At 44.4% G+C, this 17,303-nt stretch overlaps 1 protein-coding gene and 1 pseudogene across 4 annotated transcripts in view; both read left to right on the top strand.

Moving 5' to 3' along the window:
* Plc21C (Phospholipase C at 21C) overlaps positions 1–17,303 on the top strand; it is a 571,303-nt gene that overhangs the window by 276,477 nt on the left and 277,523 nt on the right. For all 4 annotated transcript variants that reach the window (XM_075698222.1, XM_075698223.1, XM_075698225.1 and 1 more), the window contains exon 5: positions 13,903–14,059. In XM_075698222.1, the coding sequence (XP_075554337.1) occupies positions 13,903–14,059 (157 nt within the window). The remainder of the gene's footprint in view (positions 1–13,902; positions 14,060–17,303) is intronic.
* LOC142588003 (uncharacterized) lies at positions 3,377–6,475 on the top strand (annotated as a pseudogene).

Below are 17,303 nucleotides of genomic sequence, written 5' to 3'. Positions count from 1 at the left end.
CGGGTAGCCAGAAGCGGAAAATCGAAGAAGCCCACTATCTGATGACAACATGACAAAGACAGCATAATCACAATTGAATGGTGATGGTATCATTGCGATAGAATGATGAAGAAAATTGACATCATTGGAACGACAAAGGCTGTATGATGACGATGGCATGACAACAATGGGATGACTATGATAAAACGACATCGTGACAACAGCATGGCGGTGATGGCGGGGTGAGGACGGCATGAAGAGAGTTGGATTACAAAGCTGGAATGATGACAATGCAAAGAACACGACAGCATCATGACCACGAACACATGCCTAGTGGTTCAAGCAATTAGATAACTTGGATCACTGGGACTGAGAAAGTATGACGATGACAGCATGACAAGTGTCAGATCCCGAGGCTGGAATGACGGCACTTGAATGACCATGATAGCATCACAGTGGAGGTGTGACGAGAAATGCATAAGAACTGTATGACGGCAATGGCGCGATGACGACGACATGACGTAAGTCAGATTACAAAGCTGGAATGACGACGAACAACAACCACAACGGCATCATGACCAAGAGCTCAGACCTAGTGGCCCAAGCCAGGGTTCACACAGCCCCTTAAAATCCGTGAATATCCTTTATATTGACAGTATAAGTTCAAGGGCTCTTGAAACTACTTGAATACCCGTGAGCTCCTTGTAATCCTTGAAAATCCCGTGGGATTTGTTCCACTAGAGAAAATTAACGACGTACCTCCGCAAGTCACGCTGATTTTAAAGGCCCTTTCGCTTACGAATGCCCATGAAAACAAGCTGTGTTGACTAAAGGGCAACATCAGGAAGTTTCGGTTTTAAATCCCGCAGCCCCTACCTCGTCTGGTAACTAATATGCATCGGAAATCGAATCCAATCTAATGCGAGGCATATCGCTCAGTCAGTTATAGTGCCTAGAATATACTCTAGTGTACCGTCCACCGAGCGCCTGCAACGCGCGATGGTGGCACGGGCAGTGATGCCTGCCGCCGCGGGCCACCAGAAACCAAGCCACCAGGTTTAGCATGGTGCCACCATGCTAAACCGTGGCGCGCTCGACTCGCGTTCGCTTGCGATGCGTTGATTGCAATGCGTAGTACAGTTCGCGCCTTTGCTGCCGCTTTTGTTGCAGTATTTTCTTCTTGTGAGTACGACTTACACTCACTCTATAGACATGATAGCGTCGAATTGTAATTTGATTATACGAGAAAACTATGTTTGTTACACGGAACCTCGAACACAAACCCCTTTTCTAGCTGCTGTTCGACATCTTAGTAGGTGGGCGATGGTTTGGGCTAGTTGGTTTTCCATGAGACTGAGTGGTGCAGCGCGAATCAGGACATGGGATACAGGACAAGCGGTTACTGCCAAGTAGGATCGGCGCGCCCCGCTCGGTTCCATGCAACACCATACATATGGCACTCGCCTCCGCAGCATCGGCGGCGCCTGCCATGCGAGTGGAATGAAAAATAAAAAAAAAGAACCAGAAAGCTCGCCTTCATGCATATTGTTCGCCTCCAGCGTTTGCAGGTAAACATTATGGTTGCATACACTGCATTTGCTGCGAAGGGTGAGAAGCAGTCAGGGATCTTTGAATTCTACACATTCTACTCTTAAATGTGAATAATAAAGAGCTGAGAGCCAATTTTCATGGTACCTATTTTTTAATGCAAAGGAAAGTCTGCTAGTCAGAGTGTGTAATCATGAAGTGGTAACGCGGAAAACGCCGTGGAACATTTTTTTATCAGAATTTTTTTATCTGCAGTGAGGATGTAGTCCTTCACTGGCAGCTTGTTGGCAGCGGTGGTAGGTGAGCGCGATAGTGATTATACGCCGGCATTAGTGGGAGGCAGACGACAAGTGCGGCCGTAAGTGTGACAAAGTAGTTTTTCTAACAATTCGACGTTCCTGCGATTCATGTTTTCCGAAGTCTTAAGTACTCTTGCGGTAATAGCTACGTGTTTCCATTGTTTCCTGCCCAACTGCTTTGGTATTTAAACAGTCAAAGTGAAACCAATCGGATTGAAAGTGAAATGACGATTTTACGCGCGATACGCAGTTCAGCGTTTTGCCGTAGCCATGCGTGCGCTTTTGATTTCCAAAGCATAGAATAAAGCACAAGTGTCTAATACTATAGCAACTGCAATTTTAAGCAATATTTGTTGTATTAAATAACATCCGACTTACTTACAGTAATCGCATAGACTACATTCGAAGTACCAAGATTTCATTGCCAGGCCTCGCCACTTACTGGCCTTTGAGATATTCTTTGCCAATTTTAAATTATAATCCCTGCTTCAATCCCAAACAGCGTGTCTGTTTCTATCGCCATAAATCATGATCAGTTCATTTCCATCAACGTCCCACAACACTTTCTGACCAGTTGTCCTCCAAGCGTCCTCCAAGTTTTTTGTTCGTGCTTCCATTCAACATCGAGGGAGACCACGAGGGAGATTATGGAGGTCTACTATATCAGGAAAAAAGGGTCGCGTTGCATAAGCACGCCATCATTAAATTTGCATGACAGAGAATTTGAATTTTTAAGCTGCCTCTCATAGTGTAACATTAGATTACAGGGTTTTGCATTTATTGCCTGTGCACTGTTAATGACGCCATTGATGGGAGAGCACGTGGCTATGGGTTGTGTATATGAGTTTGTGTATGCCTTCGAATGAAGTTAGTTGTGAGATCAGCGCTGTCCTGTGTGTTCCTGCCATCTGTCTTCGTCATATTGCACCGCCCCTTCAAGATGTTTAGCTGTTGTAGATGTCAAGGGTCGACCGTCCCGGCATCACGGACATTTCTTTATGATGGGTTGTACAAAAAGCGATTACCGTAGTCGAATGCGAAAATGTATATACAGATGAAACTGAAAATAACAATGGCTATATTTGGCTACAAATTTGTTTTGCTCTTTCTTGTGTTTGGCTACGTTTGGGCTACAGTTTCTCTAGCTTTGGGCTACTCCACGTTGTCTGACCTGGCAACACTGCCGCGACACCCGCGCTCGGTGCACTAGTAATTGCTCTTTTAGGCACTATAGTTGGACCGTCTGTTGGCCTCGTGCATTTGCTTTGACAAGATGCCAGGCGGGAAGTGCAAGTTTCAGCCTGCATGGCTGCAACTCGCATCGTGTCTCGCCTGAAATCCGCCCGTGCCTCGGCATGGTCCGGCACAGTCTCGTAGAGCAGCGCACCAATCGGACGGCGGCGGCAGGCATCACTCTCGGTGCTACCGCGACACCCGCGCTCGGTGCACTAGTAAGTGCTCTTTTAGGCACTATAGTTGGACCGTCTGTTGGCCTCGTGCGCGCCATTTAAGGGAAGTTCGCGTTTGCGTTGTGTGTTTGCTTTGACAAGATGCCAGGCGTGAAGTGCAAGTTTCAGCCTGCATGGCTGCAACATACGGACTATCGTCACTGGGTGAGACCGGAACCAAGCGATCCTTATCGAGCAAAGTGCGCAATATGTCAGAAGACGGTCGACATTGCAATGATGGGGGAATCTTCCTTGAAGAGCCACCAGAAAGGCGCGAAGCACCGATCCAAAACTGCAGCAGGTGAGGGCTGCTCAACCGTTGCAAGTTTCATGCAAGCGGGAAATCTGACGTCCGCGGCTGCTTCTAAGCGTGAAACCACGGCAACTTCCTCTCGGGCTGCAACACTTGACGAAGACTGCAGAAAGCATGATTCCATGATCGAAGCTGAGATATTGTGGACGATGAAAGTTGTGTCGTCACACTACTCCTACAGCTCCAGTGGATCCATTTCCCAGCTATTCCAAAAGATGTTTCCGGATAGCGAGGTCGCGAGAAGCTTCACTTGCTCTGAGAAAAAGTGCGCGTAGGTCGCTTGCCATGGTCTGCGCCCATTTTTCACTTCGCAGGTACGACAAATAATGGAGAAGTCTGACAATTTTGTTGTGCTTTTTGACGGAACCTTGAATGAATACCTGCAAAGAAAACAACTTGATGTTCACATCAGATTGTGGAACAACTGTGAGGTGACAACCAGATCCCTGACTTCGACATTCATGGATCACAGCACAGCGGACGACCTTATGCAGAAGTTGACGGAAACACTCGCGTCCTTTCCTCTGAGCAGGATTGTGCAGCTCTCGATGGATGGCCCGAATGTCAACTGGAGTCTTTTCAACAAGTTGCAGCAGCACATGAAGAATGACTTCCAAGTTCAGTGCTTGGATATTGGTTCATGTGGGTTGCACACAGTGCATAATGCTTACAAAGCAGGAATGCATGCGACGAGCTGGCCAGTTGACACCTTTCTGTCGAGCGTATTCTCACTCTTCCATGATGCACCGGCCTGCCGTGAAGATATTGTTGAAGAAACAAGGAGCAAGCTGTTTCCACTTCCTTTCGTACCCCACTGTTGGGTCGAGAACGTGCCAGTACTGGAGAGAGCCCTGGCTATGCGGGAGCATTTGAGGCACTACACCGAAGCAGTGAGCGACCATAGGCAACCCTTGCCGAAATGTAGAGCGTATGAGAACGTCAGTGCTTTTCTAAAGGACCAGCTTGCACTTGCGAAACTCAACTTTGCCCTAAACTTGCAATGGTTGTGCAGCCTTTCTTGACTGTTTTTCAGAGTGATTCTCCGAAGACATTTTTTTTAGCGAAAGAGCTTGAAACTGTCTTCAGGAGCCTCCTTGCAAGGTTCATGAAGCGCTCGGTGTTGACAGAAGCCACGAGCATCATGAAACTGTTGCGAATTGATGTTCATGATACTGCCAATTACACGTCACTCGAGAAGGTGGACGTTGGAGGGGTGGCTGAGAAGATCTTAAAAAGCGGAAAAGCGAGTACCAAGTGTGTTTTTGAATTTTGTGGGTGAGCGTCGGAAGTTCATTGTGAACATGATCCTGAAAATTATGGAGAGAAGTCCTATTAGGTACCCTCTGGTTCGAGGGTTGTCATGTTTCGACCCCAGAGAGATGTCAAAGACAGAAATGTGCCTTGGGAAGCTGAAAGTTGTTCTTAACTGTTTAATTGACCGCAAGCTTCTTTCTGAGCACAAGAGCGATATTGTGTGTGCACAGTACATTAAGTTCTGCCAAGAAAAACGGCATGAACTGCAAAACTATGAAAGAGATCAGGAACACCTTGATGTTCTCTTCGTGCGCCTTTTGAAGCATGACCCAGCATTCTCGATGTTATGGGAAGTACTGAAGGTCCTTCTCTTGCTTAGTCATGGGCAGGCTTCAGTAGAAAGAGGTTTCAGTGTAAACAAGCAGATCGCGGTCGAAAATATGGCAGAGCTCTCGTATATCTCACAACGAGTCATCTGCGAGGCCGTGAAAACCCACGGTGGGCTGCTTAACGTTCCGCTGTCGAAAGAACTGAAGTCATCAGTGTGCCAAGCCAGACATAGGTATGCATTATACATGGACGAGCAGAAAAAGCAATCTGTAGCACAGCAGGTAACCTTGAAGAGAAAAAAACTCGAGCTAGAGCTACAGAGCATGCAAGAGAAGAAGACAAAGCTCCAAAAAACTCTTAAGTGCTTGCAGGAGTCAGCGGATCGCTTTTCGGAAGACGCCGAAGCAAAAAATGACCTGACTTGTTTTGTCAAGGCCAATAGTTTCCGTCGAACAGCCGAAGAAAAAGAAGCGGAGATAACAGCTCTTGAAAGAGAAATTAATGCGAAAATAGGGCTCCTTTTCGAAGTCATGTGAGGAAATAAAATTACGCTAACACTCCTTGAATTCTGCCTTTTTGCATCCTTGAAATCCTCGAAATGTCCTTGAATTTTCAGCCAAATATTGTGTACGAACCCTGCTGGCAAGCTACTAGACAACTTAGGTCACTGGGTTCGCGGTAGAAGACGGGACGACGACAGCATGACATGGGTATGTGATGACACTGGCCTGACAACGATGGATGGGATCAACCAGGAGCACATACCTGTGTTCCAAGCAAGTAGGCAACTTGGACCACTGGGTCGAAGTAGAAGGAATGACGATGACCACATGATGAGTCAGATCACGAAGCTGGACTGATAACGACTGAATCACTGCGACCGCATCATGATGGTGGTGTGACAAGGAATGCGTGATGACTGTATGGCGACGTTGAGATGATGAGAGCTGGATGACAAAGCTGGACTGACAAGGACGCAATGACCACGACGGCATCAGAACCATGAGTCCATACCTAGTGACCCAAGCTATTAGACAATTTGGGCCACTGGGTACAGGGTAGAAGGTGTGACGAGGACGGCTGGATGAGAGTGAGATCGCAAAGCTTGAATGACGATAATGGAATGACCACGACGGTATCACGACCAGGAACACATACCTAGTGGCCGAAGCAAGTAGACAACTTGAATTACTAGATGGATGGATGGACGGACGGACGGGCGGGCAGGCTCAAAACGGCTCACATAGGCTAAGAATGCTATTCGCATTAAACGAATTGTGTTTCTCATTACTTCAGCATTTTGAACCACGGTGAATAACAAAGCACAAAATGATGTCTGTCAAAACGTTGATGAGTGAGCCAAGTGGGTGAGCATTAGCATGCGGGTCTCTTGTAGAAGCAAACCACCATTTCTCATGAGGCACAGCAAACGGCAAGTGTTGGTTTGGTCTGGGCTTAAAGGGACCGACAGCTGGCCAGAATGTGTTGTGAGATGTTGATGGGAATGAAAGGACCATGATGTATAGTTATAGAATCCAGTAGCTGTGATTTAAGTAAGAATTGTGATTTTAAATTGGCAAAGACACTATCAAAAACCAGTAAAGGCCTGAACTGGTAGTATGGACTTGGTACTCCAGGTGTAGTGTATAAGATTACTCTACGTAAGTCGGCTGTTAATAATTACCACATAATTATTCTTAAATCTGCAGTTCATATATTGTAAGGCTTTTGCACTTTATTCTATGCATATTACAAAGTAAAGAAGTCCACGCTGCGGCCGTCATGCATGGCGGCACACATGATTGCTTTTGTACGCGTGCAAAATTCTGAGCACACATGCGAGCTAAAATCTTTTGCTCCAGCTCGCTTAGGTCTTCGAGAGACGACGTGCTTTGGAAATCAAAAGCACATGCATAGTTACGGCAACTTGCTGAATTGTGTGTCACGTGTAAAAGCACCATTCCACTTCAGAGAACTTGGCATGGCTAAAAAACACGCTTGTGATAGATCAAAATTCTTTAACAGGAAACCACGAAAGCACATATCAATATTGTAGAAATAATTTAACACTTATGAAAACATGAATCGCAGGAACATTGACTTGATCAACAAAATAGTACTTTCGCTCAGCTACGACCACACTTTTATGCCTCCCACCAAAGCTGGCATATAATTGGTATTGCACTCAGCTATCACGGTTTCCATCATGCTTCCGTCAACAATTTCTTGCTGCAGATATAAATTCTCATAAAAATTTTACAAGGCGTCTTTTGCGTTGCTACTGCATGATTCAGCACACTGACCGGTAGGTAAGCTTTACATTGCATTAGATAAATGAGTACCATAAAAATTGGTTTTCAGTCCCTTTTAGGCCCACGTTCTCACTTTGAAGTGCCAAAATGAATAAAGTTTCCCTAACATAGCGCATACTGGCTATTTTCAACAAGCCACTATTAGATGGCACTAGTTGACCTACTGACAATGCTATTATTATTACAGTATCATGTGCTTGGTACTGAACTGCAACTTTGGTGGCCAACTTCAAAGAAGCAGCATGCCAGAGGGTGTAGCGGGCAGCAAGCTGCAACATGAAGTCGTTAACCACGCGCGTGAAAGGAAGTTTGGGTCCACGAGCGATCAACCAGCAACTACCATGAAGATGTGCCAAGTTTGTGTGTGCACTTAATCCTGGCAGTACAGCAAGTAGCCATTCGTGGACTGCCGGTGGACGTGCTGGATGGAGCGGTGTAACACCTCACGTGTGGGCACAAAGCCAGTACAGCTCGAAACTGATTTTGCGCAGCCTAAACTGACAGTTGTGGGAATGAAGGTCGCGGGTGCAGCATCTTCACTTCGCGATGACCCACTACCCACAGTGGGCAGCACGGTGGGGGAATCTGAAACGTGCCAGCAGCCTTGGCCATCACAAAATTTAATGTAAACATTATTTTAATGGAGCACGACACCAAGCCAATGTCTGTAAACAAATTTTCTGCTCTCGAAAAATAACAGAGTTGACTTTACTACTGTAATGTGCTTTTCTGAACTGCCCAACATCTTTCGCTGCATTTTTCTTGTCCAAAAATTGTGCGATGAGGGTAAATGTGTTCATATACAGTCAGCCACCAGTGGCTATGGTATTTAGCATAGCAGATGGCAGGCTTTTACACACAAACTAAAGAACGAAGACCAGAGACAACAATGTCGTTGCAGTCTGAGAGCCATCTTCATGTAATGCGGCCACACCTAGTAAAGGAAGCGCAGGCCTTACACAAGTAAATATGATATCCATTCCTTCCTCAATGAGATGCGAGTCGACGAAGGTAGGTTTATCAACTGTCCTAAATTTAGTGGGACAGTCCTGGCTTTTGAGTAAATGTACCCTGTCCCGACATGGCCCAGTCGAGATGGCTAAATGGCCCGACTCTTGCGTCCTTTTTTCTACATGATAGCAATATAAACAAGATTTCCTTTCTATGATGCCTGACAGCTTGTTTGCACATTCTTCTTTTGTGTGTGTTCTAGCTGTTGCAGTATCATGAACAAAAGGCGATTTTGTTTTTGTCTTGGTTTTAGCTCTGTTGTAGACCATAACTGTTTACACTATCGCTATCTGTATCAGAAGCTGTGCTCATCAGGCAAGCATACTGCACCTTTCTTGACGTAAATCGCTGCTCGGTAGGACAAAAAAAATATTTTTTCCAGCTTTGTTCCATGTACCGACTGGTGGCTCCTGGCACTGACTTCGTCTACTCGAGAGAGAGTTGGCAACCCTAGACGAAGGAGATGCTGACTGATGTTGATGGCAGCGCATATGTTTGGTCTTTTCGAATGCGGTGGGGGAGAGGGGGGAGAGCGGAAGTGGCAGGACAGAAATTTTCTTAGAGGTCTTGAGGCCTGGAGAAGTTTGGTTGAGAAATGTAGTTGACACTTATGTGATGTACCTTGTATTTGAAGAAACTGTGCGCCATGAAAATGTTGCATACATAACAATTGCAGCACATGACCACAGCTGGGTGTCTTTCTCCGAATGTACCGAAAGTCCTTGAGGACAAATGTTGTTGCTGTGCCATTGACGTCATTGTGCCACCATTATCATCATCAACATTGACTTCCAGCAGTCATCGTCTTTATCATTAGTTCACAGAGCTTGTATAGAATTGAAGTATTTTTGCTCAACGTCACATAGTCAATATAGGTGCAGTTGGCGGAGCAACTGCTCTCATAGTAAATGAGAACTACAGAAGGCATTGAAGTGTGCTGATTCTTTAAAGGATGAATAGAATTTCGTATAGTAACCAGGCTACTCCTGCATTTGTTTACTGTACAAAACTGTGTCACTTGAGCCGGCGTCTCTGTAATGGGGATCTGCTTGCTTATTTATTTTATTTATTTTTACATACTGCAGTCTATACAGACTAAGCAGATGGGCACATTAATGCAAATACTCATTTAAGACAAGATTAATATGTGCTCTTGTGCTAGACATATGGAACAGAAAATGGAAAAGAGCGAAAAAGAAAGAACAAGTTGGCCTTTTTGTACTGTAGAGGATGATATTCACACCATCAGAAAAATGTACTTGGATAGTCAATATCATATCAAAATAAGAAGTTGGGGTTTCTGCTGACCTTCACACCAGAACAAAATGCACTTGCATAGGTGATAGAAAAATAACATGAAAAAAAGAGGGAAAAAGACATTCCATTTTACTGTGCGAGATACATGAGCCTGCTCAAAATTATCAGCGGAGAAAATTTCTGAGGGTAGATCATTTGAGTGAACAACAGTATGAGCAAAGAATGAATTTTTAAACAGGTTAGTGTGTGTGCGAAAAGGGAGCAAATTGTGAGCGTGACGGTGTCGAGACGCGCGTGACAGGTAAGGTTGAATGTATGTTCGTCCATTAAATTCAAGCAACTTGCCGTATGTCGTGAAAAGAAATTTTAGTAGTGTCACAGTTCTTCGTGCTTCTAAGGTAGGGATATGGCATTCAGTCATTAGTTGTGACGGCGAATCAGTGTACCTAAACTTGTTGAAAATGAACCGTACTGCTCGACTCTGAACCATTCCAAGCTTATGTTTATCCTTTACGTAATAGGGGTCCAACACTATTGAGGCGTATTCTAGTTTTGGCAATATATAGGTTCTGTATGCTAGAAGTTTTGAACTCGAAGGTGCTGTATTCAGTTTATGACGCAGAAAGCCAACCTTTCCAGAGGCGGATTCCAGAAGCATTCCAGAAGCATTCGCAATGTGTTTTGACCACGATAGAGTGTTTGTAATCGTTATGCCTAGGTATTTATATTCAGAGACTTCCTTTATTTGTGTACTATTCATGCAATATATAAATGTCATAGGTTTTCATGACACGAAGTAAGACAGCTTTGTCAGTATTTAGGGTCACTGGCCAGGTGGTGCACCATTCATGAGGTCTGGCCAAGCTAGTGTTCAACTGAACTTGATCATCGCAGCAAGTAATCTCTTTTAAGACAAGACAATCATCTGCAAACAATCTGATGCTAACATGTGAATGAATGGTGCTAATTATATCATTAACATAGAATAGGAAAAGAATCCGGCCAAGTACGCTTCCTTGAGGTACTCTGGATGGAACTGGTAATGCAGTAGAAGCATGGCCCTTAATGTCTACGAACTGACTATGCTTTGAAAGGTAGGCTCTTATCCACTTTATGATAAATGTAGGAAGGCCAAGCTTAGTAAATTTTCCAAGAAGTTTACCACGAGGGACGTGATCAAACGGTTTACTAAAATCAAGATAAGATCAACTTGCCCAGAAGAATCAAGCGTTAGAGCGATTTCCTGAACAGTTGCTAAAGTTGCGTACATGTCAACAGTTTCTTTCGAAAGCCATGCTGAAATGGGGAGAGAAAGTTGCTACTTTCAAGAAAATTAGTTATGTAATGAGCAATGATGTGTTCTAGTATTTTACAGCACGTGGATGTTAACGAATGGGCCGATAGTTTTCAATGCTTAGGCGATCACCCTTCTTGTGGACTGCAATGGCATGAGCCACAAGCCAGTCATCAGGTAAAGTTGCTGTACTCATAGATAAAGAAAAGACAGCTGTTAAGATGTGTGCAGCAGGCTCGGCATAACGGCGAAGAAAAGAATTTGGTATGCCATCCGGCCCCCAGAAGATTTTTCTTTAACATTTAGCAATAAGGAAAACACGCCTTCAAAAGATATGAAGTCTGACACTTGGCACAAAGAAGACGAAGCCTCCATGACTGTCAGCCCGGGTGAACACAGAATGGAAATATTCATTCATTATGTTAGATATTTCCTGAGGATCGGTGATCACAATGTCGCATTGTCTTATTTCTTGCAAATGTGTGTTTCCACTGCCAAGATATCACCAAAATTTATCGGGACTGGTTTTTATGTAATTCGGCAAAGTATTAGAAAAATATTTTTGTCGGGCAATAGACAATGCGTCTGAAAGCTGGACTTGCAGGTGGCGAATAACTTGAGGGTTTTGTTCCGGCACTTTTTGGCCCATTTTAACCTGGGCTTTATAAGTATAATTTCTCTCTCAATCCATGGGATTCCTTGTTGTGGTTTAATGCGTTTAGTCGGCATGAAGGCATCAGTGCAGCAGGTAACGCAGGTCACAAATGCATGCCACAGTGAAGTGACATCAGTTTTTGGTAAGTTGCCTCCTAGCTTCCAAAGTTCATCAAGGATAGATTGATCATTGGCATTAATAAAGCCTTTTAACAGTTTAGCAGGCCTTAACATGCTTCCTTTCACAACTATCAAGCCTACTACTGACCAGCACAAGCTTGTGGTCAGATAGGCCCTCCTCCACTTGGACATCCAGCTCTATCATATTTTTGCTAAGAGGTACAAGATCCAAAATTGAACCAGTATGAGCATTATCACGCGTGTTTTCAAGCACAACTTGCTCCATGTCACATGCAAACATTATGTCAAAAAGAGGGCTATCGGCCAGCTGCATCTCGGGCCTGTGCAGCCAGTTAACTGCGGGTAGGTTGAAATCACCCGCCATGATAATTTTCCGGTGTTTCAGCACAGTCATGTAGTCATGCAGTGAGGACAAGAACTCAGGAGGGGATGATGGTGGCCTATAAACCGTGCATACCACTACATGTCCCCAACAATTAACTTTCAAAAACAGACTCCCATGGTTTTCGATCTGAGGAAGTATTTCTGCAGAAAGCATGCTTTTTAGAATAATCGCAATGCCTCCTCACCTCGATCTACGGTCCCGATGGAAAATCTTATGTGATGGTGATACCAGTAGTTCATTGCCAACACCATCGTGCAACCAGGTTTCCGTGACAATTACAATATGGGGGTCATATCTGAAGAGGAGGCATTCAAGCTGTTCTACATTATTTATTACACTTCTGGCATTTAAATTTAATACTCGCAGGGTTTTAGAAATGGCGCACGTGTTCTGCCATGCATTACTAAAAGTTTTGTCTTCGCGGCTCACGACAACTCGTTGAGATATACTGTCATTCCAAGCATAAACGCAGCCATCTAATTTCAGTTTGTCATTGATAAGAAAAGCATGTTTTCCATCGTTGACATACCGTTTGACAGTTTCCCAAAGAAGTTTTCATTTTCTCAGAGTTTCTTTGCTGTAATAATTCTGGATAGATATACCACTACCCTTAACCTTACACACGTTGCGAAAAACGGCCTTTTTTTCCGAAAAGTCTAGGAAATATATGATAACAGGTCTTTTTTCTGGCTGCCTTCCAAGACGATGAATACACGCGATAGATTTGCATGATTGTAGCAGTTCTTTTGAAAAAATGTCATCAATGACTGCTTTTCATAACGTTTAATCATCTTCATCGTCTTGCTCTTTGACACCGAAAACAACTAAATTTGATCGGCGACTGTGGTCTTCAAGGTCAGTTAGTTTTTCGTTTTGCTTCATAACCACTTGATCTAAAGCCCGAATTTTGTCTTCTAGTGTTTGAATTTGGGAGGTTTTTTGCTAATTTCAAGCAGTAGCTTATCGATTCCATTCAATCGTGTATTAAGAGTGACAATGGCTTGTTCATTCAGTGTGAGACACTCCCGAATATCAGTTAGCTCAGTTAATATGCTTGCTTGCCCTGACTGAAGGCTCTCAAACATTTTTTCAACTGTAGGGTCTGGGTTTTCTTTAATGTCTCCACAGACAAGCAATCTACACATACAGAAAGAGTCGTCAGCAGTTGCCAAGCATGAGAACCACCAATGTAATACCGTTACTGCGGAATGTAGAAACAGACAAACTAACCTGGGGAAGGAACATAAATATTTTCGTGAGCGACATGATACCTTCGGTTTCGCCGTGCCCGCTGATGAAGAGCAGGTGTGGACGGTCTTTTATATCCCATTCCGATGTGGTCACAGGGGGCGATTTGGCGTGCACAATATGGAAGATGCGCACATGTAGGTTGGCAGGTGATAGGAAGTGAGGAGAAGGGGAGCAGTTGTCCTCCACGTCGCACACTGGGAGCACTGTCAACGTACTTGCTGTAGTCAATGAAATGGTGCTGACAAGCAGCAAAACCTAGGGAAGGAACATAAATCTTTTCGTGAGCGACATAATCCCTTCGGTTTCGTCGTGTACTACAGGGGTGGTCTTGCATGAAGATATACCACTGCGTGATATTTTTGTGTCCTTTGGTCCTCCCTTTTTTCAATAAAAAAGAATTCATTCACTTATTTGTGTCCTTTACAGGTGGATGCCATCTTTGAGCGCCTCTGCGGTGGTTCCAAGAAAAAGGCAATGACGGTCGACCAGCTAGTGGACTTCCTCAACAAGGAACAGCGAGACCCAAGGCTTAATGAGATACTCTACCCTTATGCTAACCCAGCGCGTGCCAGAGACCTCATAGGTATGTGAACTGCCCACGTCACTTTTGTGTTTATGTCCTCTTCAGTCATGAATTATGATTGAGTGTTCATAAGACCTCCAAATGGATTTCTCAAACACAGCACTAACGTTGCAGCTGTAGTAGAAATATTTAAGCCAGTTTAGGCTGGTTGCCATAATTACAATAAAAAAATAATTTATTCTGGATATTGACCTTTTATAGATTATGAAAAGAATTTAAATATTTGTTAAAAATAGGTGCACTAGTCATTAGTTTGTAGAGGGCATTCTGATGAAGTGGGACTCGGGAGTCATGTATCGCTGTGCTTCAGTGTTAACAGGCCCAAGACAACGAACAGCGTCCGGCCTCCAAGGTGCCTTTTGGATGATGCCATGTGTCATGGGCATTGGTAGATGCAGAGAGCAAAGTTCATATACGTGTCCTTTGACTACACACCAGGCTAAAGTGACTCGAGAGTCTAAAGCATGTGACTACTGCGTAGTTTGGACGCTTGCTTCACTGGATGTAATGCACCAGGCGTCCCCAAATCTGTATACCTAGAAGAATGCCATGTTTGCACAATGTAAGGTGAGCCCTTGAACTATCAGCTAGCCTGATAAAGTGCCTTGTGCTATATTGAGAACTGTACTCAAAATGGTGGATGCTTCAAAATGACCATTACCAGTTAATAAAAAAATAGGAGATTCAAAAGAAATTAAATAACTTTGCCTTTTTTTATTTGTAGCACAGCTGCATACAGTTATGCATGTGCAATTCTGCAATTGTCACCAACAACATTTTTATGCAGCTAAATTTCACTAATTATGAAGTTCTTAACATTGTACACATACAGTTGAACCTCACAATAACAAAATCGTCAGGGACAGAAATTTTTATCATTCTCGCGATAATTTTTTTATTGCGAAAATGAGAGGAGGCAGACAAAAATGGTTCATAACAGAGGAATCGCGTTTTCTTGAAAGAATTCGTAACCTCAGTCTGCCGTCCACGGCCTCGGAAGAGTTTTGATGCTCAATCCTCACAACTCAGAATATGTTGCATGGCCACGTTGTCATCATGCATCGCGAGAAATGACCGCGCAGTGTCGTTGAGCACACCTCGCGGGCTTGCTTACTTGGCTGCGGCTTTGTCGCCGTCGTCGCTGTGGTCATTGCTGCGCACGCTACTGGCTGTGGCGTCATCCGTTAGTTTTTCGTGGACGACCAAGTCATTGTGGACAGACAGGAAGACCCAAGCCGTCGACACAGTTTCGTCCACACCCCGAAGTGCATCCCATGCCTTGCTCAGTGTGGAAAGTACATCAGCAGCCACACTTCCATTTTCTTCTGCTGGCCACTCAGACTCTGACGATGCAGCTGACGCCTGCTGTTTATTAAATACCGCGTGTTTGGAGCAGTTTTTGATCACGCTCGCTTTCGTTATCATGCAGCAACCATCTCTAGGGCCATGAAAAGGTCCACTTCCATTGTGCATTTGTACTCGATGTTGAGCAGCATCCTCTGAATAAACCTTTGACGGTAGGCACACTTCAAGCTTCTGATGACTCCTTGGTTGCAAGGCTGAAGGACCGAGGTGCAGTTTGCTGGAAACAATACCAGTCGGACGTTCGAAAAAATGGCATCAACACAAGGTTCAGTGCAGTTGTCCACGAGAACGCACACAGCCCTGCCTGCTCATCGCATGCTCCCGTTGAAGGCTTCCAGTCAGGTTACGAGGATAGTGCGTGCCATTCATGATTTTTGGTTGGCCATGCATTCAACGGGCAGCCTTCAATGCACCTTTAAACACCATGGCTTTTTGCTCCTGCCAATGACGATGAGCGGATGCTTATTGGAACCGTCCACGTTCATGCAGAGAAGAATTGTTATGCGCTTCTTGCTTTGCTTGCCGCCGTGACATTTTTGGCCCTTCAAATCTATCGTCCATGACGGAAGCATTTTATAAAACAATCCCATCTCGTCACCGTTGTGCAGAGTTTTTACTCATCCGTGATAGCTTCCCGTGTCTCTCACATCCAGTTCACTGCATCCTCCTTGTTAACTCTTGTGCATTCTCCAGAACTCACTTTGGAGGCACTGTTGTGTCATGCTTTAAAGCGGCTCAACCAGCCGGCACCCGCTTTGAATTCATTGTGCCCCAGAGGGCATGCGAAGTCTACGGCTTTCTGCTGCAACAATCTGCCAGACAGCGGTTTGCACGCTTGTCCAGGAACCACTTGTACACGACCTGGTCTACGTTTTCAAAAGCCGCAGCGGCTACAGTCTTGTGCTCCCCACATGCTCCATTCTCCAGCGCCACCAAGATGCTGTCTTTAGATTTTAAAATGGTTTAATTTTACAGGGAACTGCACGGTATCTCCGAACTTGACAGTGATATCCATCTTCTTTTTTCCAGTTGTTGCTTCTGTGATGATTTGAGATTTCTCTAAGAGCTTGAGAAACTTGCGTTTCTTAACTGGAGGAGTCATTTTGCAACGCTTACTGGCGCACATAATGGCCAAGCACGACGAGGACAACGAGGGTTGCGAAACAAGTCGCCTGGCAGCTTTTGCCAAAGTCGCAGCCGGAGGTCAAGCAGCATCGTATGGTTGCCAGCAAAAACGAGTTATGCGCTACAACTAGCCCCTAAGTGAGCAACAACAGGTGACAGCAAGCAAGTTTCTAAAGTGATTAAAAAACATGTTTTAGCACATTTTCTAATAGGATGTCCCTTTTTTATGTTATGTTGAGACCATGCAAAGGAAACTGGCGACCCACTATGGCAGAAATTTTCGTTGTTGTGGGGCTGCCGGTTGAAGATGTGTTTTTGTTGAGCGATATGAAATATTTGTACTCTTATGTGCCTCCGCCAGGAACTCTGAAATACTTTGTTGTGAGAATTTCATTGTTGAGGACTTTCATTATCACGGGGTTTGACTGTACATTGTAATTTGGACATGTTGTAATGTTGCGCAGATCTAGAAAGGCACTGTTGACTAATGCCATAGAGGAAGTGATTAAAACAGAGAAAATTCCGCTTGAATGGCATGAAAGCAAGAGGAACCTCATCTACAAAGGCAAGGACAATAAGGATAAGATGAGCTCATACAGGCTAATTACAGTAATGTTGGTAATAAATATAATGGCAGTGCAAGCCATAAAATTAGAGCTGTCAAAGTGGGTGGAGAAAACATATATTGGGGAAACTACAGCAAGCAGAGACCAGGTAGGCACTTAGTGGATAATATTTTTACACTTAACTCAGT

This window comes from Dermacentor variabilis, chromosome 7 (genome assembly GCF_050947875.1).
Source record: "Dermacentor variabilis isolate Ectoservices chromosome 7, ASM5094787v1, whole genome shotgun sequence".
NCBI lineage: Eukaryota > Metazoa > Arthropoda > Arachnida > Ixodida > Ixodidae > Dermacentor > Dermacentor variabilis.
The sequence above is the reverse complement of the archived record's forward strand: the minus strand, read 5'-3'. Positions and strand labels throughout refer to the sequence as shown.